We start from the raw sequence: 26972 nt of genomic DNA on the forward strand, positions 1-26972 counted from the left end.
GGCCCATTCACAACATACCATACTGTTTTACAGAGTTAAATAGCAAGCATGATCACTGCCAGTTGCCTTCAATTAATAGAAGCTTCTCTGTCCCAGTCCCTATCCCTTCCCTGTCTCCCCCTGCCCCCTGCCATCCCACTTTTGAAAACTTACTTTGAACCCTGAATCCACACCTTGTTACCTGACAAGGTACCTGACAGGCCCTTTTATCAGTAAAAGGAGAGCAGGAATATATGGAAATGGGAACCACAAGTAAGAATGGAGTCCTAGTTTTATTCAATTCAAAAGGTCTTTGTCTCCTATAATGGGATGGCTTAATATTGCGAAAAATATAGTCAATGCTAATCTTCACTTTGTGAATTCACTATGACTCCTCAGTGTTTCTCATTTCTAGTCATTTTGGTTAACTTTCAGACCATGATACAGACTCCTTCCTTTTGTTTTTATTGATATTTAGCTTGTTTCCTTTATTTCTGTTGTTTGTACCCTTCCAAGTAGTTTGTCTACAAGTTCATCCAGGTTTAAAAAAATAACACTGATGGCTTGTATTATTATAAGATTTCCATATTAATCTCAAATGATTGGAAATTTTCCATTTTTTTTCTTTTCTTTTTTCTTTTTTTTCTTTTTTTACTTTTTAACTTTATAATATTGTATTGGTTTTGCCATATGTAAGTGTGTTCTATCAAAAGTTAAATTGTGTGTGTTGACATAAGGGTGTTTTTTTTCCCCTGTTTTTTGTCAATGTGTCTCCCTCATACCCCAAAACACCCTTATGTGAATATCTGTTTGTTTTTCTCAGCCTGCAGACTGCAGAGCCTTAATAGACAAACTCAAAGTTTGTAATGATGAGCAACTTCTTTTGGAACTGCAGCAGATCAAAACATGGAACATTGGAAAGGTATGTAAACCCATGCTCCCAAAAGAGAAACCACAATGAGGTGACCTCATTCAGCAGTTGCTTAATAAGCATCTAGTGTGTGTGTGTGTATGTCTTGAACATCTCTAGACTGGTAATTTTAGCCTGTGAATGGTTACCAAGGAAATTTTGAAAGAAATGTAAAGGGAAAATTTTGCTCACTGAGGGTGAAGATTGCTTATACAGGTGATGATAAATCTCAACCACAAAATTCCTTTAGTTTAACTGACAATGTGAGTTTGAGATAGTCTCAGGATTTTTACTTTTAGTTTAGAAGACTCTTCTTTCGATAACTCTAAAAAGAAGCACTTCAGATAAAATGGATTTTAGCAGAGAAAGTCCTTGTGTTTTTAGACCTCAGAGTATACCCAGAATTGTCTCTCTGAAGACCTAGCTACAGAGATTTTGTGGTGTCTCCTGGTGTTAGAACATGTATGTTTTGATGGATAAAACAATGAGCTCAGGTCCATGTGGCTCAGAGTATGATTTTTCTCATTGGTTTCTGTATTAGTGGGGGATTGAAGAGAAGCAAAGGTGGGAGGTGAACCTGTCTACGTATCATGCTCAGCAATCTATTGTAGCAAAGCTCAGCTGCAAAGTACCCACACAGTACTTTTACCTTATTCTTATATATTCTTTCTCTTCCCTTCTCCAGTGCGAGTTATATCACTGGGTGGATCTGTTGGACCGCTTCGATGGGATTCTGGCAGATGCTGGACAGACAGTGGAGAACATGTCATGGATGCTCGTGTGTGATAGGCCGGAAAAAGAACAACTGAAAATGCTTCTCTTGGCTGTGTTGAACTTCACAGCCTTACTCATTGAGTACAGCTTTTCCCGGCATCTGTATAGTTCCATAGAGGTAGGAGAGGTTTAAGCCTATATAGTCTGTTCTTTACTAGAATTCTTCATGTCCATAATAGTGAAATTGTTATTTCTTTCTGATGATTCTTTCCTTTTCTTTATAAAGTTCTGGGGTGTTCAACATCAAAGACAATGGTAAGATGTTTCTTGGCTAAAGAAACCCTTCACAGTGTTGATGAGAAGGTTCTTTACTGTCACATTCACCTCATCTTTTAAGATTAAAGAAATTAATAAGAATGTAAAACATGTATTGAAGTATTCTTGGGAATTTTCAGAAATTGATTTTTGTCCCAAGTTATCAGAGCAGCCCCAGATTACTTTAATATGACATAATTTGATTACCTTGACACATCACTGGACTTGGTGCTCTTCTAAGCTTTAGTGTGCTGCTTTTCAGTCTCTTCTCCCCTCTCCCCAAAATGTATGCTAAAAGCATGCTATGTATTCTTAGAAGAGTATAGTGGGCATGGGAAGTAGTGAACTTTTGAATTCGTCAGGAATCAGTATAAGAAGCAGTTCTCTTCTTTTAGCCTACCTTCAGAGTTTTTATCACTATTGATTTAGTGCCCTGTTGTTTGTTGTGTTACTTTTCCTGTCTTCATTAAAGAACCAGAATCAGAACAAACAGGTAGAAAGTAAATGGTGTAAGAAGAGAAATGAACTGAACTAAAGATAGCACCTGAGCAATCTGTTGAAGATAAAATAAATAAGTTGCAAAAGGAAATCCATAGCTTTCTGGATAATCAGCAGTCAGAAATACTTTGGTTCATTTCCAGCTAAATTACATACTGACTTTAACACTAACCAAATGTTTCAGTATATTGGCGAATTTTTATTGTATTAAAAAGCAAAAATAGTTACTCGGGTTATTGTTAAATACACTGTAACAGTTTTAAGTACCACCGACTGTTGTTATTTTTAGTTTCTATATAAAGAACCCTATATTTTATCTAATTCCAATTTTTGTTGTAAAGGATACAAAAGGAGCAAAAATTATCTTACTCTACTTTTAGTCTAGTTGGAGAGTTAATGTTTTGAGTTCTGCTGTATTAAAATACCACATTTGTCTCTTGTCATTGGTTTCTTGCTGTGGAGATGCCTATGTAATTTTGAACTACTGTTTACATTTTTTAAACTTAAATTGGACTTTCATGCTGCCAGATTGTAAGCTTCTTGAGCATAAGATTGCATGTTGCTGCTACTGCTAAGTGGCTTCAGTCATGTCCGACTCTGTGCGACCCCATAGACAGCAGCCCACCAGGCTCCACTGTCCCTGGGATTCTCCAGGCAAGAATACTGGAGTGGGTTGCCATTTCCTTCTCCAATGCATGAAAGTGAAAAGTGAAAGTGAAGTCACTGAGTCGTGTCCGACTCTTAGCGACCCCATGGACTGCAGCCTACCAGGCTTCTCCGTCCATGGGATTTTCCAGGCAAGAGTATTGGAGTGGGGTGCCATCACTTTCTCCATAGATTGCATATTATAGGTGCTCAAATATTTACACATCTTTTTATATTGTTAAACTTCTTGATAGCTTTGTAATTATTGATAAATCTATTACTCTGTTGGCATTTCAAGTTTTCAAAGTCACCTTTTTGTCCCCTGTAGCACTTGACAACTTTATTGGCTTCTTCTGATATGCAAGTGGTGCTGGCAGTCCTCAACCTTCTGTATGTGTTTAGCAAAAGATCAAATTATATCACACGTCTTGGATCTGACAAGAGAACCCCACTGCTAACCCGGCTGCAGCATTTGGCAGAGGTGAGTCATGGGTGAAGAGTCAAAAGAGCACAAAATTTGGACCCTATTATTCCTTTTCACAGGTGTTTCTTGCAGTGTCAAAATGAATAGGAATCCCTAAGTTAACTTTACTGGCCTAATTGAGTAGGACTATTGGGGACCATTTAGAAGCTAAGTTCCCCCCAAAATCCTAGGAAGTATTCTCAATTTTATGAAGTAATTTTGAGGAATTTCATGGATCTCTGTTCAAAACGAGAATCTCTCTTTATTCAAAAGTGCCACTTACCTTATGGAAAGACAGTTTAGAATCAGATTTTACCTGGAAGGACATACTGGCTGCAAAAATCTGGATTTTGAGTCCTGGACTATGTACCTTATTAGTTCTGATAGCAGTTTTTTCATCTGAGAATTTAGTTATATCTACCTTAAGAGTATTTTCAGAATAAAATAAAATGTAGGGTTCTTAGTGCTATCATGTGGTGGTAGTAATTGTTATTGAAGCCAAAAAAACACTCATGTTAAAAGTTCAGCTTAGTCAAACTGTTGTCTACTATTCCTAGAGACAAATTGATAATACGTAACTAAGATTTGAGAGAGAGAACCATTGCTAGAAAGGTTTCTTCGAAGAAAATTGATAGGGCTAACTTTTTATTAATAAAAGCAGAATAGAAATAGTTACCTCACAAGTCATAAAACTAGAGTTTCAGGCTAATTTTAAGTGTGGTTACTTAAAAATCATTTTTGCATGATTATAAATATAACATATAAAAATTCTAGGATATATAGGAAACTATAAAAAAAAATCACCAGTTATTCATCTAGATGTAGCATCCCTTAAAATTTGAGCATATTTTGGATTTGCAAATATTAGATTTTTTTTAACCATTTCTCATTGAAGTTTTTTGGTGACTCAGTTAACTCAGTTGATGTGAGCCAGTTGTTAATATGCACAGATATTACTGAACTAAAAATGTAGCAGAAGTACTCCAAGAAGTCTTGAATCTGTTAAAAGCCAGTTGGTTTGGTTTTTGTGATGGTCTGGGACACTGGTTCTTAGACTTGGCCATACATGAGAAAGAATTGATTTATTAAAGAATAGGTTAGGGCCTGGTAATGTGCATTGCTAACAAGTTTCCAGGTGAGGCTACTGGTCCAAGGATTATTCTTTGAAAACATTGGTCTAGTCTATCCTATTGGGCAAAGGTACGGAATCTTACCAGATTCTTATAGTTCCATCCCAAAGGCATCAAGACCTTTTCCCCTGATGTCTGAATACATACCCATTCTTTAGCAAATCCTATCTAGTGAAGTAGTATCAAATATGCTATGTGTTCTTAATTGCCAGGATCTCATGGAGACTCTGGTAGGTGAGGACAGTGAGATTCAGAAGTTACATTACTTTTAGGAAAAGCCTATGAACTTTTAGCCTCTGATAAAGTGTGAGATGTGGTATCTGCTCTTTCCAGTGTTGATTATGGTTTTTATCCCAAACCTGGGTGTCAGCCTGAACCTGGCTCCTTGAATCCACATCCACATCTTCCACTTGATAACATTCAAGAAGTATATGACTAATCCTGTGCTGGATCTAGTGTAAAGCTTGTTCTTTTTAAAAAAAACGAAAGCTCACATAGTAGTTGAGAAAGTGATATATATGCATAATTAAAAGGACAAAGAACTAGTTATTGTGAGTAGTACTGATAAGTACCCTGTAATCTTAAACATTCCATAGATTTATCTTGGTGGCATATATTTTTTTCATAATAAAATTATGTGCTCAGTATTTTAACATTTTGGAAATATACAGAAGAAAATTTATAATGATGTATGTATCTGCTCATCATTTTGGTACATTTTCTTAGTCTTCAGGCATATTTCGTTACATATCTGAATGCATATATGTAACTTTATATCCTGCTTTATTTACTTAATGTACTAGCATCCAGTGTTTTCCCATATTAACTTTACATAATTTTGTGAGAAATGTTTCTTTATATTTAATAATGATAACATCTCAGAAATGTCACAACATCACAGACTTTCATGAATCAAGTTTGGCTTGACATGGTCTTTTAAGAATCCCAGATTACTACAACTTTCTTGTTGTTGGTGCTTGAGTCTTATTAGATCACAAAATATAGGAAGATTTGTGGATGACAGTAATAGAACTATTCTAAAACAGGTGGTTGTGACAACAGAAGAAACAGAAGGAAAGTAATTGTGAAGATGTATAGCTCTTACCTGAAGGATCCCATGGACGGAGGAGCCTGGTAGGCTGCAGTCCATGGGGTCGCTAGGAATCAGATATGACTGAGCAACTTCATTTTCACTTTTCACTTTCATGCATTGGAGAAGGAAATGGCAACCTGCTCCAGTGTTCTTGCCAGGAGAATCTCAGGGACGGTGGAGCCTGATGGGCTGCCGTCTGTGGGGTCGCACAAAGTCGGATACGACTGATGCGACTTAGCAGCAGTAGCAGCAGCATAGCTTTTCAAGCTTATTCTGTCTTGCAAATTCAGATCGTTGGTTTGACTTACCTGTTACCCTTAAGTACCATCAAGTGTCTATATATCCCTTATCCTCACAGTTTTCAGCAAATTCTTATTTTTTCAATGGAAGTCTGGGGAATCATGAAGAAAATATTGAAAATGGAATGAGGAAGTACTTTTCCTATTGGGTATTAGCCTTTTTTTATAAAGCTAAAAGGAATTAGCTGACAGAATGTGGTCCACTGGAGAAGGGAATGGCAAACCACTTCAGTATTCTTGCCTTGAGAACCCCATGAACAGTATGAAAAGGCAAAATGATAGGATACTGAAAGAGGAACTCCCCAGGTCAGTAGGGGCCCAATATGCTACTGGAGATCAGTGGAGAAATAACTCCAGAGAGAATGAAGGGATGGAGCCAAAGCAAAAACAATACCCAGTTGTGGATGTGACTGGTGATAGAAGCAAGGTCCGATGCTGTAAAGAGCAGTATTGCATAGGAACCTGGAATGTCAGGTCCATGAATCAAGGCAAATTGGAAGTGGTCAAACAGGAGATGGCAAGAGTGAACGTCGACATTCTAGGAATCAGCGAACTAAATCGACTGGAATGGGTGAATTTAACTCAGATGACCATTATATGTAATACTGCGGGCAGGAATCCCTCAGAAGAAATGGAGTGGCCATCATGGTCAACAAAAGAGTCCGAAATGCAGTACTTGGATGCAATCTCAAAAACGACAGAATGATCTCTGTTCATTTCCAAGGCAGACCATTCACTATCACAGTAATCCAAGTCTATGCCTCAACCAGTAATGCTGAAGAAGCTGAAGTTGAATGGTTCTATGAAGACCTACAAGATCTTTTAGAACTAACACCCAAAAAAGATGTCCTTTTTATTATAGGGGACTGGAATGCAAAAGTAGGAAGTCAAGAAACACCTGGAGTAACAGGCAAATTTGGCCTTGGAGTACGCAATGAGGCAGGGCAAAGGCTAACAGAGTTTTGCCAAGAGAACACACTGGTCATAGCAAACACCCTCTTCCAACAGCATAAGAGAAGACTCTACACATGGACATCACCAGATGGTCAATACTGAAATCAGACTGATTATATTCTTTGCCGCCAAAGATGGAGAAGCTCTATACCGTCAACAAAAACAAGACCGGGAGCTGACTGTGGCTCAGATCATGAACTCCTTATTGCCAAATTCATACTTAAATTGAAGAAAGTAGGGAAAACCACTAGACCATTCAGGTATGACCTAAATCAAATCTCTTATGATTATACAGTAGAAGTGAGAAATAGATTTAAGGGCCTAGATCTGATAGATAGAATGCCTGATGAACTATGGACTGAGGTTCGTGACATTGTACAGGAGACAGGGATCAAGACCATCGCCATGGAAAAGAAATGCAAAAAAGCAAAATGGCTGTCTGGGCAGGCCTTACAAATAGCTGTGAAAAGAAGAGAAGTGAAAAGCAAAGGAGAAAAGGAAAGATATAAGCGTCTGAATGCAGAGTTCCAAAGAATAGCAAGAAGAGATAAGAAAGCCTTCCTCGGTGATCAATGCAAAGAAATAGAGGAAAACAATAGAATGGGAAAGACTAGAGATCTCTTCAAGAAAATTAGAGATACCAAAAGAACATTACATGAAAAAATGGGCTCGATAAAGGACAGAAATGGTATGGACCTAACAGAAGCAGTAGATATTAAGAAGAGGTGGCAGGAATACACAGAACTGTGGAAAAAAGATCTTCACGACCAAGATAATCATGATGGTGTGATCACTCACCTAGAGCCAGACATCCTGGAATATGAAGTCAAGTGGGCCTTAGAAAGCATCACTACAAACAAAGCTAGTGGAGGTGATGGGATTCCAGGTGAGCTATTTCAAATCCTGAAAGATGATGCTGTGAAAGTGCTGCATTCAACATGCCAGCAAATTTGGAAAATTCAGCGCTGGCCACAGGACTGGAAAAGGTTAGTTTTCATTCCAATCCCAAAGAGAGGCAATGCCAAAGAATGCTCAAACTACTGCACAATTGCACTCATTTCACACGCTAGTAAAGTAATGCTCAAAATTCTCCAAGCCAGGCTTCAGCAGTTCGTGAACCGTGAACTTCCAGATGTTCAAGCTGGTTTTAGAAAAGGCAGAGGAACCAGAGATCAAATTGCCAACATCCGCTGCATCATCGAAAAAGCAAGAGAGTTCCCGAAAAACATCTATTTCTGCTTTATTGAATATGCCAAAGCATTGACTGTGTGGATCACAATAAACTGTGGAAAATTCTCAAAGAGGTGGGAATACCAGACCACCTGACCTGCATCTTGAGAAACCTGTATGTAGGTGAGGAAGCAACAGTTAGAACTGGGCATGGAACAACAGACTGGTTCCAAATAGGAAAAGGAGTACGTCAAGGCTGTATATTGTCACCCTGCTTATTTAACTTATATGCAGAGTACGTCATGAGAAATGCTGGGCTGGAAGAAGCACAAGCTGGAATCAAGATTGCCAGGAGAAATATCAATAACCTCAGATATGCAGATGACACCACCCTTATGGCAGAAAGTGAAGAGGAACTCAAAAGCCTCTTGATGAGAGTGAAAGAGGAGAGTGAAAAAGTTGGCTTAAAGCTCAACATTCAGAAAACTAAGATCATAGCATCTGGTCCCATCACTTCATGGGAAGTAGATGTGGAAACAGTGTCAGACTTTATTTTTGGGGGGCTCCAAAATCACTGCAGATGGTGATTACAGCCATGAAATTAAAAGATGCTTACTCCTTGGAAGGAAAGTTATGACCAACCTAGATAGCATTGAAAAGCAGAGACATTCTTTGCCAACAAAGTTCCGTCTAGTCAAGGCTATGGTTTTTCCAGTGGTCATGTATGGGGGTGAGAGTTGGACTGTGAAGAAAGCTGAGCACCTAAGAATTGATGCTTTTGAACTGTAGTGTTGGAGAAGACTCTTGAGAGTCCCTTGGACTGCAAGGAGATCCAACCAGTCCATTCTGAAGGAGATCAGCCCTGGGATTTCTTTGGAAGGAATGATCCTAAAGCTGAAACTCCAGTACTTTGGCCACCTCATGTGAAGAGTTAACTCATTGGAAAAGACTCTGATGCTGGGAGGGATTGGGGGCAGGAGGAGAAGGGGACGAGAGAGGATGAGATGGCTGGATGGCATCACTGACTGGATGGACGTGAGTCTGAGTGAAGTCCGAGAGTTGGTGATGGACAGGGAGGCCTGGTGTGCTGCAGTTCATGGGGTTGCAAAGAGTCGGACACGACTGAGCAACTGAATGAACTGAAACAGAGTTAAAGTTGTGTAGTAACAATAGTGGAAAGTTTCCAGAAATAGATGTAACGTGTAAGAATTACTAAGTTTAACCATTTCTGGCTTTTGATATAAAGTGAGACGTGGAACTGTTCCTTTTACTTGAATACTTAGAGGCCATTGTAGGTTTTCTGATTGGCCTAATTACGATATTGTTGTATCTCAGGGAATAGAGAAGCCTGAGGAGAGGGATAGAGGTGCCAGTCAGAACACACATTTTTTTCCATTAAATTTTCCATCTTGCAAGGGTGTGATTGATGGCACCCCAAAACTGACAGTTGTAATAGCAACTATCACTGATCATAGATCATCATAACAAATGTAATGATGAAAAAGTTTGAAATATTGCAAGAATTACAAAATGAGACACAGAGACATGAAGTGATCAAATGTTGGGAAGATGAAGAATAAGATGAGAGAGCAAGAACAAAGTCCAAATTTGCTTTAACTGATTCTGTTTTTCTATTTTGTTTCATTTATCTCTGCTCCAGTTTTACTATTTCCTTCTTTCTGTTTGTTTTGGGTTTAGTTTGCTGGACTGTTAGGATACTGATTTGAAATTTTTCTTTCTTATCAATAAATGGTGGCAATGAACAACTGTAAATTTCCCTCTGTATACTGCTTTATCACATAAGGTATAGCCCATGAGTTTTGATATGAAATGTTTTCATTTTCATTAATCTCAAGGAATATTCTAGTTTCCCTTTTGATTTCTTCTTTTACCCATTGTTTCTTAAGAGTATATTGTTTAGTTTCCATGTGTTTGTGAATTTTCCAGATTTCCTTCTGTTACAGATTTCTAATTTCTTTCCATTGTCACTGGATATGATACTTTGTATGATTTTATTTTATTTTTTTTAAGTTTCTTAGTTTGTATTGTGGCCTAACCTATGGTCTGTGTGAGAGACTATTAATTATTTGTACTTCAGAAGAATGTATATTCTGCTGTTTGTTAGGCAGATTGTTCCGTATATATATGTGTGTGTGTGTGTGTGTGTATATCTGTTAGGTCTAGTTGATTTAATGTTCAAGTCTTATATTTCTTTGTCTTATCTTTTGTCTAGTTATTTATGTATTCCCTGTGTATTACAACTAACATCTTCATTAATGAATTGTTCAAATTAGTACCAACTTAGTTTTGAGAGTAGACAAAAAGTTTCCTCCTGTATAGTACTTTCTTTTTTTTTTTTTTTTTATTTATTTTTTTAAATTTAATTTTATTTTTAAACTTTACATAATTGTATAGTACTTTCCTCTCACTTTATGTTGTTGTTACAGATTACATCTTTATATATTATGTGTCTATCAACATAGATGTAGAATTTACTTTTTTATAGTTATAAAACACACAGAACAAAAAGGAATTACAAACCAAAAATAATTATGCATTTTATACTTACCTGTGAAATTAATTTAGTGGTGTTCTTAATTTCTTCATATGGAGTCAGGTTACTATGGCATATCCTTTCATATCTGCTCTTTTAGCATTTCTTATAGGCAGGTCTACTAGCAACAATCTGTCAGCTTTTATCTGAGGAAATATTAATTGTGTAAGATATAGAATTCTAATTAGCAGTTACTTTCTTTCAGCATTTTGAATGTGTTTTCCCACTTCATTCTGGCCCCTGTGGTTTCTGATGAGAAATCAGCTGTGAGGATCCCTTGTATATCACAAATCACATCTTGCTTGCTGCCTTCAAGATTATTCTGTCTTGGTCTTTGAAATTTTGATTATGTCTTTTTGTGAATTTGTGTATTTTTATCCTATTGAAATTCATTGAGCTTCTTGGGTTTGTAGATTCATGCCTATTGTCAAATTTGAGATGTTTTGGCTATTATTTCTTTAAATAATCTCTTTGCCTTTCTCTCTTCTCCTTGGACTCCCATTTTGTTTATGTTGGTATACTTGATGAAGTCCCACAGAACTCTTAACCTTCATTTACTTTTTTCTGTCTGCTCTTCAGACTGGATAATCTCAATAGACCTATCTTCAAGCTCATTGATTTTTTTTCCACCTTCCAATATTTATTTTCAAATAAATTTGTCAGAATTTTTACAAAAGTATTCAGTTCAGTTCAGTCGCTCAGTCGTGTCCGACTCTTTGTGACCCCATGAACCGCAGCACGCCAGGCCTCCCTGTCCATCACCAACTCCTGGAGTTCACCCAAACCCATGTCCATTGAGTCGTTGATGCCGTCCAACCATCTCATCCTCTGTCGTCCCCTTCTCCTCCTGCCGTCAATCTTTCCCAGCATCAGGGTCTTTTCAAATGAGATTGGCGCAAAAGTAATTGTTGTTTGAGACCGTGAATTTTAAATCATTATAACTAGTCTCAAACACATCTTTGTTAATCAAAATGGGAACTATTACAATCAACATATTTTTGCCAATAAGAAATAAGTTTGTTTATTCCTGTGGCATAAACATCCAAAAAATGTGTGTGTTTTTTTTCATCCAAAAAACAATGTTTTGTTTTGTTTTGTTTTTTTTAATTTTGTTCAGCTCATGAGGCACCCACTTAGTGAGTTTTGTCACCTCTCCAGTTTGCTTCAAATGCTGAATGACCGTCGAATGGTCAGTGTTTTCTTTGTCAGCTTCTCGTGTAGTTGTAAGAGGATCAATTTCAATGATTGCTCTCAGTCGGTTGTTGTCAACTTCCAATGGCTGTCCACTGCAATCCTAATCTTCAAGGCTCTTGTCCTCTTTGCAGAACTTCTTGAACCACCACTACACTGTACGTTCCCTAGCAGTTCCTGGGCCAAATGCATTGTCAATGTTGAGAGTTGTTTCTGCCGCCTTACAACTAACTCATTTTGAATGCAAATAAGAAAATCACTCAAATCTGCTTTTTGTCTAAAATCATTTCTGTAGTCCAAAATAAATATAAAATAAACAGCAGGAAATAAATCATTAGCAAAAAAAGTATAAAGCTAGAAAAGCACATTAAAATGATGTATAACATAACATTTATTTTAGAATGTATTCTGATATCAAACAGCAGATTTTAGCAATGCAGAGACCGCAATTACATTTGCATCAAACTAATAATACATGTTCAGTGTTGAAAATTAAGAACTCAAAAGAAAATTATAAAGAAGAAAATAACAGTAATCCTCAGCTCTCACCATGTAGATAATAAAAGTAACATTGTGTTTCATGTGCTGCTTTTCCCAATATGTAACCTATGGTGAATATTTTCCCACAGTGTTAAGATTTTTAAAGATTGGACAACAGTCTTAGTTTCCAAGCCACTCTCATGGTCCTCCATTGGTGCCCTCTTTTGCTGCCTCCAAGTGTTGGAGTGGCTTAGTGCTTTACCCCAGATTCTGTCTCTTATCCATCTATATTCTGCCGATGTGATCTTACCCAGTTTCATGGTTTTAAGGACCATTAACTTCCCCCAAATTACGTGATTTCTTTGAACCTCTAACTTGTATATTTACTGCCTTCTAAACATCTCTACTGGATATCAATTGTAATGTGTACAAAATCAAACATATGACCACCTTTCACATGTCTTTCCCCAGTACTCAATCCATTTCAGATACCTGGCACCCTTGCTTTCCTAGACAGTGCCAGGCACATTCTTGCTCCAAGGCCTCTGTGCAGCTATGTCCCCAACTGTCTCTGTGTCTTGCTCCCTCATCTTCTTTTAAGTCTTAAAAACCACCATCTCAGTGAAGTCTTCCTACCATCCTGTTTTAAAATCAGAACACCTTCCATATTCTCTATTACAGTTTGCTTCATTTTCTCTGTAGCACATATTACCATCTAACATTATATATTTTTAAGTTCATTTATTCATTCTCCTTGCTTAAATCTGCTGTTGAACCACTTCAGTGAATTTTTCATTTGTTACTGTGCTTTAGCTACAGAATTTCTGTTTACTTCCTTTTTTTAAAACAACTTCTAATTGGCGGTCTTTATTTGATGAGATATCATTCTCATGGTTTCCTTTGGTTCTTTGTGTAGGATTTGGTTTAGCTCTTTAAGAATATTTAAAATAGATGATTTAAAGTCTTTGCCTAAATCCAATGACTAAACTTCTTCAGGAATTAATTCTACTAATTTTTTCCAGTTTTGTGGGGATATATAAACCCCAATGAACTTTTTGGATAACCCAATGATTGAAATAAAGTATTGTGTAACTTTAAGGTATACAACATGATGATTTGTTACACTTGTATATTGCAAAGTGATTCCCACAGTAGGATTTATTAACATCTCCATCCCCTCACATAATTGCCATTTCCTTTTTTGTAGTGAGAACATTTAAGATTTATTCTTTTAGCAACTTTAAAGTATATAGTACAGTATTGTTACCTATAATCACTATGCTATAGGTTGGATCCCCTGATGTTTTTCATTATATAATTGGAAGTTTGTGCAATTTGACCAACATCTCCCCTTTTCCCCCAGTCCCTAGCAACCACCATTCTAAGCTCTTTGTGGTCAGCTTTTGTAGATTCCATGTATAAGTGATACCATACAGTAGCTGTCTGTCTCTGATTTACTTCACTTATTAGAATGCCCTCAAGGTCCATCCATGTTTGTCTTAAAAGGTGAGATTTCCTTGTTTCTCATGGCTGAGAAATGAGGTGTTCTCATTTTGTGTGTGTGTGTGTGTATATATATTTTTTACATACATGTATTTTACACACACACATATTTTTGTACACACATATGGCACATCTTTATCCATTCATCCATAGATGGGCACATATATAGTTTCCATACCTTAGCTAGTGTGAACAATTGTACAATAAAAATTGGAGTGAAGATATCTCTTTTTCCTGATTTCCTTTCCTTTGGATAGAGCCAGAACTAGAATTGCTGGATCATAATAGTTCTGTTTTTAATTTTTTGAGGAACTGCTGTACTGTTTTCTGTAGAGGTTAGTTGTTGTAGTTGTTCAGTGGCTAAGTCGTTTCCAGTCTCTGTGATGACATGGACTGCTAGATAGATAGATGGATGGATAGATAGAGCCTATACCAATTTATATTCCCACCAACAGTGCACAAGCATCCTCTTTTCTCCAAATACTTGCCAGTACTTGTTATCTCTTGTCTTCGTGAAAATAGCCAGTCTCTGAGGTGTGAAGCGATATATCACTGTGGTTATAATTTGCATTTCCCTGATGACTAGTGATATTTAGCACCATTTCATGTAACTGCTGGCCATTTGTCTATTGTCTTTGGAAAAAACATCTGTTTAATTCCTGTGTCCATTTTATTTACTTATTTTTTAAAGGGATGAAGATAAATTTTATTTTTTAAAACAACTATTACAATAGAGGAAAAGAGACCACAGTATAGAAGTGGGCTCAATTCTGAATCCAGGATGGGTATTTGCAGCCAAGGAGCAGGGTTGGGGTGGGGACAGTGGGTGGAAAATTATTAAGAGGAAATATCAGGGGTAGGGGAGATTCTCGTTCCCCTGACTTAACTGGTTTCTTGCTGAAACTAGATTCTACAGGGAAGGACCCAGAAAAGCCCAAATTTGAGGACTTGCTGAGAAAATTGCTCACAGGAGCCTGAGCAAATTTGGGTCAAAGAGAGAGTTTTTGTCAAGATCCAGGATCTGAGTTCAGGGAAGGAAGTGAGGGAGTGTAGGGAATTTAATGGTAGTCCCCAAAATGATACGCCCATGCCCTAAAACCCCAGAACCTCTGACTATGAAAGAAGAGTCTTTGCAGATGTAATTAAGAATCTTAAAATCATCCTGGATTATCTGAGGGAACTTAAATCCAATAACAAGCATCCTTCTAAGAGACAAAAGAGAAGGAAACGCAGACACACAAGGAGAAGTCCATGTGAAGACAGAGGCAACTCTGCCCATTTTAAGATCAGATGGTTGGTTTTTGTTACTGTTACTCAATTGTATGAGTTTTTTATATTTTGGATAGTAATTTCTTTTCAGATAAAATGGTCTGCAAATATTTTCTCCTGTTGTGCAGATTATCTATTCATTTTGATTATTTCTTTTGCTATGCTAAAATGTTTTAGTTTGATTCAGTCTCCTTTATTTTTGCCTTTGTTGCTTTTGGTGTCATGTCCAAAAAACTGTCACCAAAACCAGTGTCAGGGTGCTTTTACTCATGTTTTCTTTTAGGAACTTTATGGTTTCAGGTCTTATGCTAAAGTCTTTAATTCATTTCAGGTTAATTTTTTGAGTGGTATAAGATAGGGGTCCAACTTCATTTTTTTTTTCCTGTATGTTAGTTTTTTTCCTGTATGTTAGTTTTCTCAGCACCATTTTTTGAAGAGACTATACTTTCCCATTGATTATTGGCTCCCTTTGAAATATTATTTGACTGTGTATGTGAGGATTTATTTCTCTGTTCTTGATTATGTTCCATTGGGCTTTGTGTGTTTTTTAGGCTAATACCATACTGTTGATTACTATAGCTTTGTAATGGTATTTGAAATCAGGAAGTACAATATCTAGCTTTGTTCTGTCTCAGGATTGCTTTAGTTATTTGGGGTCTTCTGTGTTCCATATAAATTTGAGGATTGTTTTTCCTGTTTCTAGGGAAATTGTCATTGGAATTTTGAAAGTAATTAAAATTTATAGATTACTCTCAGTACTACGGACATTTTGACAATACTAATTTTTCTAGTCCATGAACATGGGATATTTGTCTCTTCTTTAATCCCTTTCATCGGTGTTTTGTAGTTTTCAGTGTACAGATTTTACCTCCTTGGTAAAATTTATTTCTAAGTATTTTACTTTCTTATGGTATTGTAAATGGGATTGTTCTATTCCTTTTTCAGATAGTGTATGGAAATATAACTGATTTCTATATGTTAATTTTGTATCCTGCAACTTTACTGAATTTATTAATTTTAAGTTTTTGGGTGGCCCCTTGGGGATTTTCTGTATATCATTTGCAAGTGAAAACAGCTTTACTTCTTCCTTTTTGAATGGTATTCTTTTTTTTCTTGCTTAATTGCTCTGGCTAGAATTTACAATATTGTGCTAAATTTCCAGTACTGTGTTCCACTACTGTGAGTGGTTAGAATGGACACCTTGTCTTGTTCCTGATCTTAGAAGGAAAAGTTTCAACCTTTCATCATTGAGTATACTGTTAACTGTGGGCTTGTCATATGTGCCCTTTATCGTGTTTAGGTATGTTCTCACTATACCCCATTTTTGGGTTTTTATTATGAAAGAATATTGAACTTTTAATGTGCTGTTAAATTTGATTTCCTGGTAGTTTGTATCTGTGGTATCAGTTGTAATGTCTCTTCTTATGTTTCTGATTTTATTTATTTGAGTCCTCAGCCTTTTTTTTTCAGTCTAGCTAAAGTTTTGAAACTATTTTGTTGAGTAGTTTTTTAAAGTTCTTTCATTAATCTTTTCTGTGGTTTTCCTAGTCTCTATTTCATTTATGTCTACTCTGATCTTTGTTCCTTTCTTCTACTAACTCTGGACTTAGTTCATTCTTCTTTTTCAAGTTGAGGTATAAAATTAGGTTGTTTGAGATATTTCTTATTTCTTAATGTAGGCATTTATTTCCTATAAACTTCCCTCTTGAAGTACTTTTGGTGCATCCTATTCATTGTGATATTTTGTGTTTCTGTTTTTCTCAAGATATTTTTAATTTCCCTTTTGATTTCTTCCTTTGACCCTTTGGTTGTTCAGGAGTGTATTGTTTAATTTCCAGATTTTTGTGAATGTTTCCAGTTTTCTTTCTGTAACTGATTTCCAATTTCATACTGTTAGGGTCTATAAAAATATTTGGTATGGTTTCAGTCTTAAATTTGCTAAGACTTGTTTTGTGACCTATCATATAACCTCTCCAGGAGAATGTTCCATGTGGGTTTGAGAAGAGTGTATTCTGCTGTTGAATAAAATGTTATACATATGCCTACAAGGTCCATTGGTCTAAGTAAGTAAGTGAAGTCATTCAGTCATGTCTGACTTTTTGCAACCCCATGGACTGTAGCCCACCAGGCTCTTCCATCCATGGAACTTCTCCAGGGGATCTTCCTGACCCAGGGATCGAACCCAGGTCTTCTGCATTGCAGGCAGATGCTTTACCATCTGAGCCACCAGGGAATTCCAGCTTATTTTTCAAGGAGTTAAGTATAGTTCAAATCCAATGTTTCCTTCTTGATTTTTCTCTCAATACAGTTTATCCGTTGTTGAAAGTGAGATGCTGACATCTCCTGCTATTATTGTATTGTTATCTCTTTCTCCCTTCATTTGTTGTTCAGTCGCTAAGTCATGTCTGACTCTTTGCAACGCCATGAGCTACAGCATGCCAGGCTACCCTGTCCTTCACTGTCTCCTGGAGTTTGCTCAGTTTCATATACATTGAATCAGTGATGCCATCTAACCATCTCATATCTCCCTTCATATCTATTGTATGTGTGCTCAGTCACTTTAGTCATGCCCAACTCTTTGTGACCCTGTGGACTGTAGCCTGCCAGTCTCCTTTGCCTGTGGGATTTTACAAGAATACTGGAGTGGGTTCTAACTGATACAGGGGATCTTCCCAACCCAAGGATCAAACTTGCATCTCCTGCATAGTAGGTGGATTCTTTACCCACTGAGCCACGTGGCAAGCCCTCTTATCTGTTAGCATTTACTTATCTTCTTTGAATTGACCCGTTTATCATTTTGTAGTGACCTTAATTGTTTCCCATTACAGTTTTTGAGTCAAAGCCTATTTTGTAGGATATGGGTAGCTATCCCTGCTCTTTTGGTTTCCACTTCTGTAAAATAACTTTCTTTCCCTGCAGTTTGAGCCTATGTGTGTCTTTAAAGCTAAAGTGAGTTTCTTGTAGGTAGCATGTAGTTGGGTCTTGTTTTTTTTCCCACCCAACTACTTTATGCCTTTTGATGGGAAAAATGAATTCATCTACATTTGGAGTAATTATTATTAATAATAGGTAGGGACATAGTTATGCCATCTTATTAGTTCTTTTTTGATTGTTTTGTGTTTCCCTTGCTCCTTTCTTTTGCTGTCTTTGTCAATAATGGTTTTTCGTATTCTTCAGTTCCCTTCTATTCCTCTTTTGTTTATCTAAGTTTTGCTTTGTGGTTACCATGAATCTTACATAAAACATAGATATAATAGCAACTTAACTTTGATTGCATATGAAAAACTTAACACTTTTACTCCCCTTTGATTTTATGATTTTGATGTCACAGTTTACCTCTTTTTATATTGTGTATTCATTAACAAATTATTTTAGAATTAAAAACTTTTTTTAATTATGTTTTCTAAAAAACTCTTGTCCTTTAACTTTTATCATTCATGGGTGATTGTTTAAGATAGTGTTTTCCTGGAGCTCTCAAACACCTGCTGAGAGTGGCTGCAACCGATTCACAGACCACTGCAGGGTCCACAGCTTGGGTCCTGTTATCCAACAAACTGGCGGGTGAGACTTCTCCCAGGTCCCTTTGCATGTGGGGTTGGATTCCACAGCTCCCATAAAGGTACTTTTCTCTATGAATGGGTGCCAAGTTATTGCGGGGGTGAGGGATGGAGCACAGTGAGAGACATCTTATTGCGCTACCTTGCTGAGGCCACTCCTTATGTTGCTACAGTGGACATTTTGAATATTATAACATAGCAACTCTGGAAATCAGACTCTCACCCTTCCCCTTCCCCGGGGTTTGTTGTTAAGATTTGTTTTTTATTTAGACTTTTCTGAACTGGTTTCTGAATTTTGTCTTATGTGGTCATTGAAGTCTCTGTTACCTTAATGGTCAGCTAGTGATTTGCTTTATTCTTGGAACTGAATTATCTCTGTCTTTGCTGGTGAGTTCTGTGTACATATTGGTATCTTCTATGTCAATGCTCACTATCTTCAATACTAACCCAGAAAGTTAAGAATCCCTTAGAAGAAATGGAGTTGCCCTCATAGTCAACAAAAGAGTATGAAATGCAGCACTTGGATGCAGTCTCAAAAATGGCAGAATGATCTCTGGTCGTTTCCAAGGCAGACCATTCAATACCACAGTAATCCAAGTTTATACCCCAAACAGTAATGCTGAAGAAGCTGCAGTTGAACAGTTCTATGAAGACCTACAAGACCTTCTAGAACTAACACCCCAAAAAGATGTCATTTTCATTATAGGGGACTGGAATGCAAAAGTAGGAAGTTAAGAGATCCCTAGAGTAACAAGCAAATTTGGTCTTAGAGTACAAAATGAAGCAGGGCAGAGACTAACAGTTTTGCCAAGAGAACACACTGGTCATAGCAAACACCCTCTTCCAACAACACAAGAGAAGACTCTACACATGGATATCACCAGATGATCAATACTGAAATCAGATTGATTATATTCTTTGCAGCCAAAGATGGAGAAGCTCTATACAATCAGCAAAAACAAGACCCAGAGCTGACTGTGGGTCAGATCATGCACTCCTTATTGCCAAATTCAGACTTAAATTGAAGAAAGTAGGGAAAACCTCTACACCATTCAGGTATGAGCTAAATCAAATCCCTGATGATTATACAGTGGAAGTGACAAATAGGTTCAAGGGATTAGATCTGATAGAGTGCCTGAAAAACTATGAATGGAGTTTTGTGATATTGTACAGGAGGCAGTGATCAAGACCATCCCCAAGAAAAAGAAATGCAGAAAGGCAAAATGGTTGTCTGAGGAGGCCTTACAAATAGCTGAAAAGAGAAGCTAAAGGCAAAGGAGAAAAGGAAAGATACAACCATTTGAATGCAGAGTTCCAAAGAATAGCAAGGAGAGATAAGAAAGCCTCCCTCAGTGATCAGTGCAAAGAAATAGAGGAAAACAATAGAATGGGAAAGATTTCTCTTCAAGAAAATTAGAGATACCGAGGGAACATTTCATGCAAAGATGGGCACAATAAAGGACAGAAATGGTATGGACCTAACTGAAGCAGAAGATATTAAGAAGAGGTGACCAGAATACACAGAAGAATTATATAAAAAATATCTTAATGACACAGGTAACCATGATGGTGTGATCACTCACCTAGAGCCAGACATCCTGGAAGGCAAAGTCAAGTGGGCTTAGGAAGCATCATTATGAACAAAGCTAGTGGAGGTGATGGAATTCCAGTTGAGCTCTTTCAAATCCTAAAAAGAGATGCTGTATTAAAGTGCTACACTCAATATGCCAGCAAATTTGGAAAACTCAGCAGTGGCCACAGGACTGGAAAAGGTTAGTTTTCATTCTAATCCCAAAGAAAGGCAATGCCAAAGAATGCTCAAACTACTACACAATTGCACTCACCTCACACGCTAGTAAAGTAATGCTCAAAATTCTCCAAGCCAGGCTTCACCAGTACGTGAACCGTGAACTTCCAGATGTTCAAGCTAGATTTAGAAAAGGCAGAGGAACCAGAGATCAAATTTGCCAACATCCATTGGATCATTGAAAAGGCAAGAGAGTTCCAAGAAAACATCTGTTTCTGCTTTATTGACTATGCCAAAGCCTTTGACTGTGTGGACCAAAACAAACTGTGGAAAATTCTGAAAGAGATGGGAATACCAGACCACCTGACCTGCCTCTTGAGAAATCTGTATGCAGGTGAGGAAGCAACAGTTAGAACTGGACATGGAACAACAAACTGGTTCCAAATTGGGAAGGAGTATATCAAGGCTGTATATTCTCACCTGGCTTATTTAACTTATATGCCAAGTACATAATGAGAAATGCTGGGATGGATGAAGCATAAGCTGGAATCAAGATTGCTAGGAGAAATATCAATAACCTCGGATATGCAGATGACACCACCCTTATGGCAGAAAGTGAAGAAGAACTAAAGAGCCTCTTGATGAGAGTGAAAAAGTTGGCTTAAAGTTCAACATTCAGAAAACTAAGATCATGGCATCCAGTCCCATCACTTCATGGCAAATAGATGGGGAAACAGTGGAAACAGTGTCAGAGTTTATTTTTCTGGGCTCCAAAGTCACTGCAGATGGTGAGTGCAGCCTTCAATTAAAAGAAGGAAAGTTACGCCCAACCTAGACAGCATATTAAAAAGCAGAGACATTACTTTGTCAACAAAGATCCATCTAGTCAAGGCTATGGTTTTTTCAGTGGTCATGTATGGATGTGAGAATTTTGACTATAAAGAAAGCTGAGCGCCGAAGAATTGATGCTTTTGAACTGTGGTGTTGGAGAACACTCTTGAGGGTCCCTTGGACTGCAAGGAGGTCCAACCAGTCCATCCTAAAGCAGATCAGTCCTGGGTGTTCATTGGAAGGACTGATCTTGAAGCTGAAGCTCCAATATGATGCAAAGAACTGCCTCATTGGAAAAGACCCCGATGCTGGGAAAGATTGAAGGTGGGAGGAGAAGGGGACGACAGAGGACGAGATGGTTGGATGGCATCACTGGCTCAATGGACATGAGTTTGAGTGAACTCCGGGAGTTGGTGATGGACAGGGAGGCCTGGCGTGCTGCAGTCCGTCGGATCGCAGAGTCAGACACGACTAAGCAACTGAAATGAACTGAACCAGAAAGTTTACAACTCTGGCTTAGCCTTCCCTTGCATAGAGCCTCATGTCAGCTAGAGATATGGGAACTCAGTGCTTTTTCAGGTCTTTTCCAAGAATGTGCCCAACCCTGGGCACACATGTGGCCTTCTAGATTTTCAGGAGTGTGTGGGAGTTTTCAAAGCCCATATTCCCCAAAACATCACAGTCCTCAGCCTTTCTTTCCAAGCTTTTCCATTTGTCTATTAATTACCCCAGCTGTATCTACTTAGTCTTCAATGTTTTCAACAAATGCCCACCCGCACCCCTGGGAGAATTTCGAATTAGGCAAAAATGATAGATATCTCAAATGCTGTTGAAAAATGTAGGCTAATTTTTACGCAAAATTGTATGGCTGGGTTTTTTTTTTTCTGTTTGGTACTCAATAATATTGTACAGTTGAGCCATTCTCCCCCATTACTTAGGGGCTAGTACTTGTTGATGAACTTTTTAGACGTAATGGCAGAGTACAATAATATTAAGAATGGAGGATCTTCTACTTTGCACTTTGGCTCATGTCAAAAAGTCAGGAACTGAAGAGCATGTGGTTTCACCCTATGAGAGAGGTGATCAGGCTGAGCATGGAAAGGATGGTACAATACTTAAGATCCAATGGGTCAAGACTGACCTTTCAGCAAGCATGACTGCAGGCATATCAAATGCATTTACTTGCAAGAGCTGCTTATATTCTTCCCAGTTGCATCCTCAAAGAACCATGAAATTGATCTCTTTGGAGAAATCACCTTTAGGCAGACCATCTTACCTTGAGTCTTACTTAAGTTCTTGCTTCTATTTGCTCCCTCTTTTTGTTTGATTATAATGTTGGATGTCTTTTCAATGCTGTGTTCCAAGCAGCCACATACTCTTTAAATACTTTATACACAAAGCTACCTTAAGTGAAAGTGAAGTCACTCAGTCATGTCCGACTCTTTGCGACCCCGTGGACTGTAGCCCACCAGGCTCCTCTGTCCATGGGATTCTCCAGACAAGAATACTGGAGTGGGTTGCCATTTCCTTCTCCAGGGGATCTTCCCAACCCAGGGATCGAACCCGGGTCTCCTGCATTGCAAGCAGATGCTTTATCCTCTGAGCCACTGTTTTAATACTGTCTTTTTTCCTTTTCCAAGAGCTGGGGTGGTAAGGAGAATGGCTTTGGACTAGCAGAATGTTGCAGAGACTTGCATATGATGGTAAGTAACTGACATTTGAGTATCTTTTGACAACTTGTGTGATCTCTTTTTGAGCCTTACTTTACAGTTAATATATGGCATTTAAAGTTGTTACTTCACATCAGGATTTTGAGGAAGCTGAGATCAGTTGAGACATAGCTACCTTTTCTAGAAGTGCTTGGGTCTTTATTGTGCTGGTGGTTGCTGAAGAATCTCAGAAACACAGTATATGATCCTATGATCTCTTGAATAAGAAACTGCTTTTGTTGAGTCATCTTGAAAGTGGTGAAAAATCCCAGAAATTTCACTTCCTTGCATTCTCTCACTGAAACTGTCAGAACTCTGGGTAGTCTGGAATGACTGTAAGAATAACTGCTTGGAGAACAGGTCTGCCATTTTGGTTATTGAGAACTTGGAATGTTTTGTGTACTTTCCGTGTTTCCCCCTCATGCCTGTCCTGCTCATACTTTAAGCCATGTTTAAATTATGAACTCAAGCATCCTCCCCTGCTCTGATACGTTGCTATAGAACCACAAAGCACAATTGAATTATTATAACACAAATCCATGTCAAGAAGCAGCTATATTTTCCAACACATATACTGCTTCTTTTATTAGTCTGTCATGTATAGGACAAATGGATGCAATGAAATTTAGTGTAATTATCTTAGCAAGCCTCCCCCCCCCCCCAGGAGAATGGTTCATTTTCTGGTCACAGAAAACTATAAATAGAACAAATTACTTTTCCACCTTAGCTGGTATGCTTTATTTATATTAGTGAATATTAGGTAATATGAGAGATGAATGTTATCTGTTTTAATAATTAAAGCTGTGTAAATCTTAAAGGGTATTCAGTTTGGAATTCTAAGAAAGTTATTTTTCATCTTAAAGTTTAGGTGATTAATTCTGAGGCTCCTTATGTATATCAAGCTTGTTCTTGGCCACTTGAGCAAAACAGTATGATACACTCTACTAGGTTTGTATGGTGTCTGTTAACAATGTTGGTCTTGACTTATATTAAGAAATCATCCACCCTTTTATTTATTGATATTTGGCATATCATGGGACTTTGAAAATTTTGTGTACTTTAAAAGAAAGTAGTACATGTTTTAAAAATTCTAAGAATACAAAGGTGTATATAATAATTCTCTACCCCCAGAGGCAACCACTGCTACTGGTTTCTTTCAAAGACACACTTTAATGGGCATGCTGTTGCAGTCTTATTTGTCATGTTGCTTTTCTAGAGTTAAGTAGCATTTGTTGTCAGGGTCTGGTTTATATTGACTTGGTATCTACCTGTGCAGAAAAGCAATTGGATATCATGAGAAATGATATAGAATGTTATGGGAAAATGCATTTAAAGAATTACAAAGGTATGCCCATGAGGCATAGTTTGAATAAAATATTTCAAAAGGTGATGATATTAACTAAGATTGCCATAAGATGTTCTTTTCCATTCTCGAACTAGTACCTAGACCCTTGTGTTTGTCCTTCACCCTTGAATTTTTATTCATTATTGGGACAGGCTTGCCTCTCTCTTCCCTCTTGAGAATAGCTGCAGTCAAAATTGATCTCTTGAAGGAAAGAACAACTGATAACTTGAGTTATCAGTAAGGAATATGAAAGCTTTTGGAGCTGTGGGCTCCACTGTCCTGATTTTGTGTTATAAGACATCTGAGCTTTGCTAAAACAAGGAATGAAGGCACTGTAGCTGCTGATGACACTCCTGATTCTGCTGTCACAGTGAGTTGGACAAGTAGCTAAGACTGAGGGAATATTTAGGAGAAGATAGTATCTGATTCTTTCATGTGCTTTTTACACAGAAATACCCACCCAGTGCCACTACACTACACTTTGAATTCTATGCAGACCCTGGGGCTGAGGTCAAAATCGAGAAAAGGGTGAGTCTCATTCACATTTGTTCTAATAGAGTCAATGATCTGTACCTGGGGTTGACTTTCTAGTACTTCTCAGTAAAATTAGAGAATGATGTTAAGATACATTGCTGCCCTCCCAAGATAAATATATCCAGCAGCTTCTCAGGAATAAGTGTTCATTGTTTGCCCAGCAGATAGGTTTGAATCTTACTTACGTTCAAACTGTCAAAAGACAGGACTCTGTTTATAAGGCAATGTTAGGACTGGTATATTTTTCTCAGTCTCAGTTGAGAATTCCACCATTTAGTATTGGGTTGGCCAAAAAGTTCATCCGGTTTTTGGAAAAACCCAGACAAACTTTTTGGCCAACCCAGTATAATAGTCTAGATAGTGATTGGTTCAACTTTCTCTGCTCAAGCCAGCCTGCATGAAGTCTGTGTATTGCTTACAGGGACCCGCTTCAATTACCTGGTCATTTCATATATTCTTTTGCTGTTGCTGCTGCTGCTAAGTCGCTTCAGTCGTGTCCGACTCTGTGCGACCCCGTAGACGGCAGCCCATCAGGCTCCCCTGTCCCTGGGATTCTCCAGGCAAGAACACTGGAGTGGGTTGCCATTTCCTTCTCCAATGCGTAAAAGTGAAGTCGCTCAGTCGTGTCCGACTCTTAGCGACCCCATGGACTGCAGCCTACTAGGCTCCTCCATCCATGGGATTTTCCAGGCAAGAATACTGGAGTGGGGATATTCTTTTGAGGAGATAGCAAAATTCACTTTGGTTTAGAAGTGGTCTAATAAATAAGATCTTTTTTTTCCTTCTACTTAAAATATATGCTCAGTCTCTGAGTTGTGTCCGACTCTTAGTGACCCCATGGACTGCAGCCTACCAGGCTTCTCTGTCCATGGGATTTTCCAGGCAAGAGTACTGGAGTGGGTTGCCATTGCCTTCTCCATGCATATTTAGAAAGAACCCATTTTCATGGATTCAGTCTTTGCTGTGAATACGAAGGCTGTGTGTATTAAATAAAGTTTAAAAGGAATAAGGAAGAATATGAAATGTATCTAGCTATGTACATTATTTTTAATCTGGTTTCAAAGACGCTTTGCTGAGAATGTATAACATGAGCATTTAGGGTGCTCTAAAGAACACTTTGATTTTTGAGAGCATGCAGTTGAGTCTTCTATGTAGGGTAACATCTTGTTTTTCAGATAGCTCTTAGCAGTCCTATGGCATGGGGAATCTAATGTATACAGTGACTTCTAACAACTCTCTTATCTTTCTAATTTCAGACATCTAGTAACACACTACATTATATTCACATAGAGCAACTTGACAAGGTAAGAGGAATATTTGACTGTTGGTTAGTTCTAACATTTAGTTCACTTTTTTGTTCCTAACTATCTTTTTTCCTAATGTAGATTTCAGAAAGCCCTTCTGAAATCATGGAGTCTCTTACCAAAATGTACAGCATTCCTAAGGATAAGCAGGTATGATATGTCTTATAAATATCTAAATAATATCCATATAAATCAGACTATTGTGCTGGAGTGGAGAGATAGCATAGCAGAAAGAATGGAGTCACACCCATGTTCAAATTAGCTTCTGTGGGCCTTAGTTTCCTCATGTTTTATGAGGGCAACACTTACTGGCTTCCTAGGTCCTGATACAGTTTGAGGAAAACAGAAGCAGCTTTATTCACCATGAATATCTAAGAGGTGGTAGCTTAACACTTGGATACCAAAGGAGAAAACATTTCGTTGTGTTATATTTTTTCTGCTCATTGTAATGGTGATCAGATATTTAATTTGATTAATAATCAGAACTCTTGCCAAATGTCAAGAGCCAAATGAGTAAGACTTAGCCCTCCCTCAGAAAGTATAGTCATCTTTTCCATTGGTTTCCTAATTTAGGTCTTATGTCTCTACAGATGCTGTTATTTACACACATACGGCTGGCCCATGGCTTTTCTAATCACAGGAAGCGATTGCAAGCTGTTCAGGCCAGGCTACATGCAATATCTATATTAGGTAAGAGAATAACATGTAACAGGTCCTGGTTAGGCAGTTTAGACTTGATTTCCTTTGAACTTCATCTGTCTTTGTTGCTATGGGCTCA

General features: G+C 37.8%; 1 protein-coding gene across 12 annotated transcripts in view; it reads left to right on the plus strand.

Moving 5' to 3' along the window:
* The window catches only part of HUWE1 (HECT, UBA and WWE domain containing 1, E3 ubiquitin protein ligase), a 157333-nt gene that overhangs the window by 43634 nt on the left and 86727 nt on the right, over positions 1 to 26972 (plus strand). For all 12 annotated transcript variants that reach the window (XM_027533172.1, XM_027533183.1, XM_027533176.1 and 9 more), the window contains 8 exons: positions 803 to 901; positions 1575 to 1781; positions 3390 to 3542; positions 22943 to 23005; positions 24807 to 24884; positions 26147 to 26194; positions 26276 to 26344; positions 26785 to 26884. In XM_027533172.1, coding sequence (XP_027388973.1) covers positions 803 to 901; positions 1575 to 1781; positions 3390 to 3542; positions 22943 to 23005; positions 24807 to 24884; positions 26147 to 26194; positions 26276 to 26344; positions 26785 to 26884 — 817 coding nt within the window. The remainder of the gene's footprint in view (positions 1 to 802; positions 902 to 1574; positions 1782 to 3389; positions 3543 to 22942; positions 23006 to 24806; positions 24885 to 26146; positions 26195 to 26275; positions 26345 to 26784; positions 26885 to 26972) is intronic.

The sequence above is a fragment of the Bos indicus x Bos taurus genome, chromosome X (genome assembly GCF_003369695.1).
Source record: "Bos indicus x Bos taurus breed Angus x Brahman F1 hybrid chromosome X, Bos_hybrid_MaternalHap_v2.0, whole genome shotgun sequence".
NCBI lineage: Eukaryota > Metazoa > Chordata > Mammalia > Artiodactyla > Bovidae > Bos > Bos indicus x Bos taurus.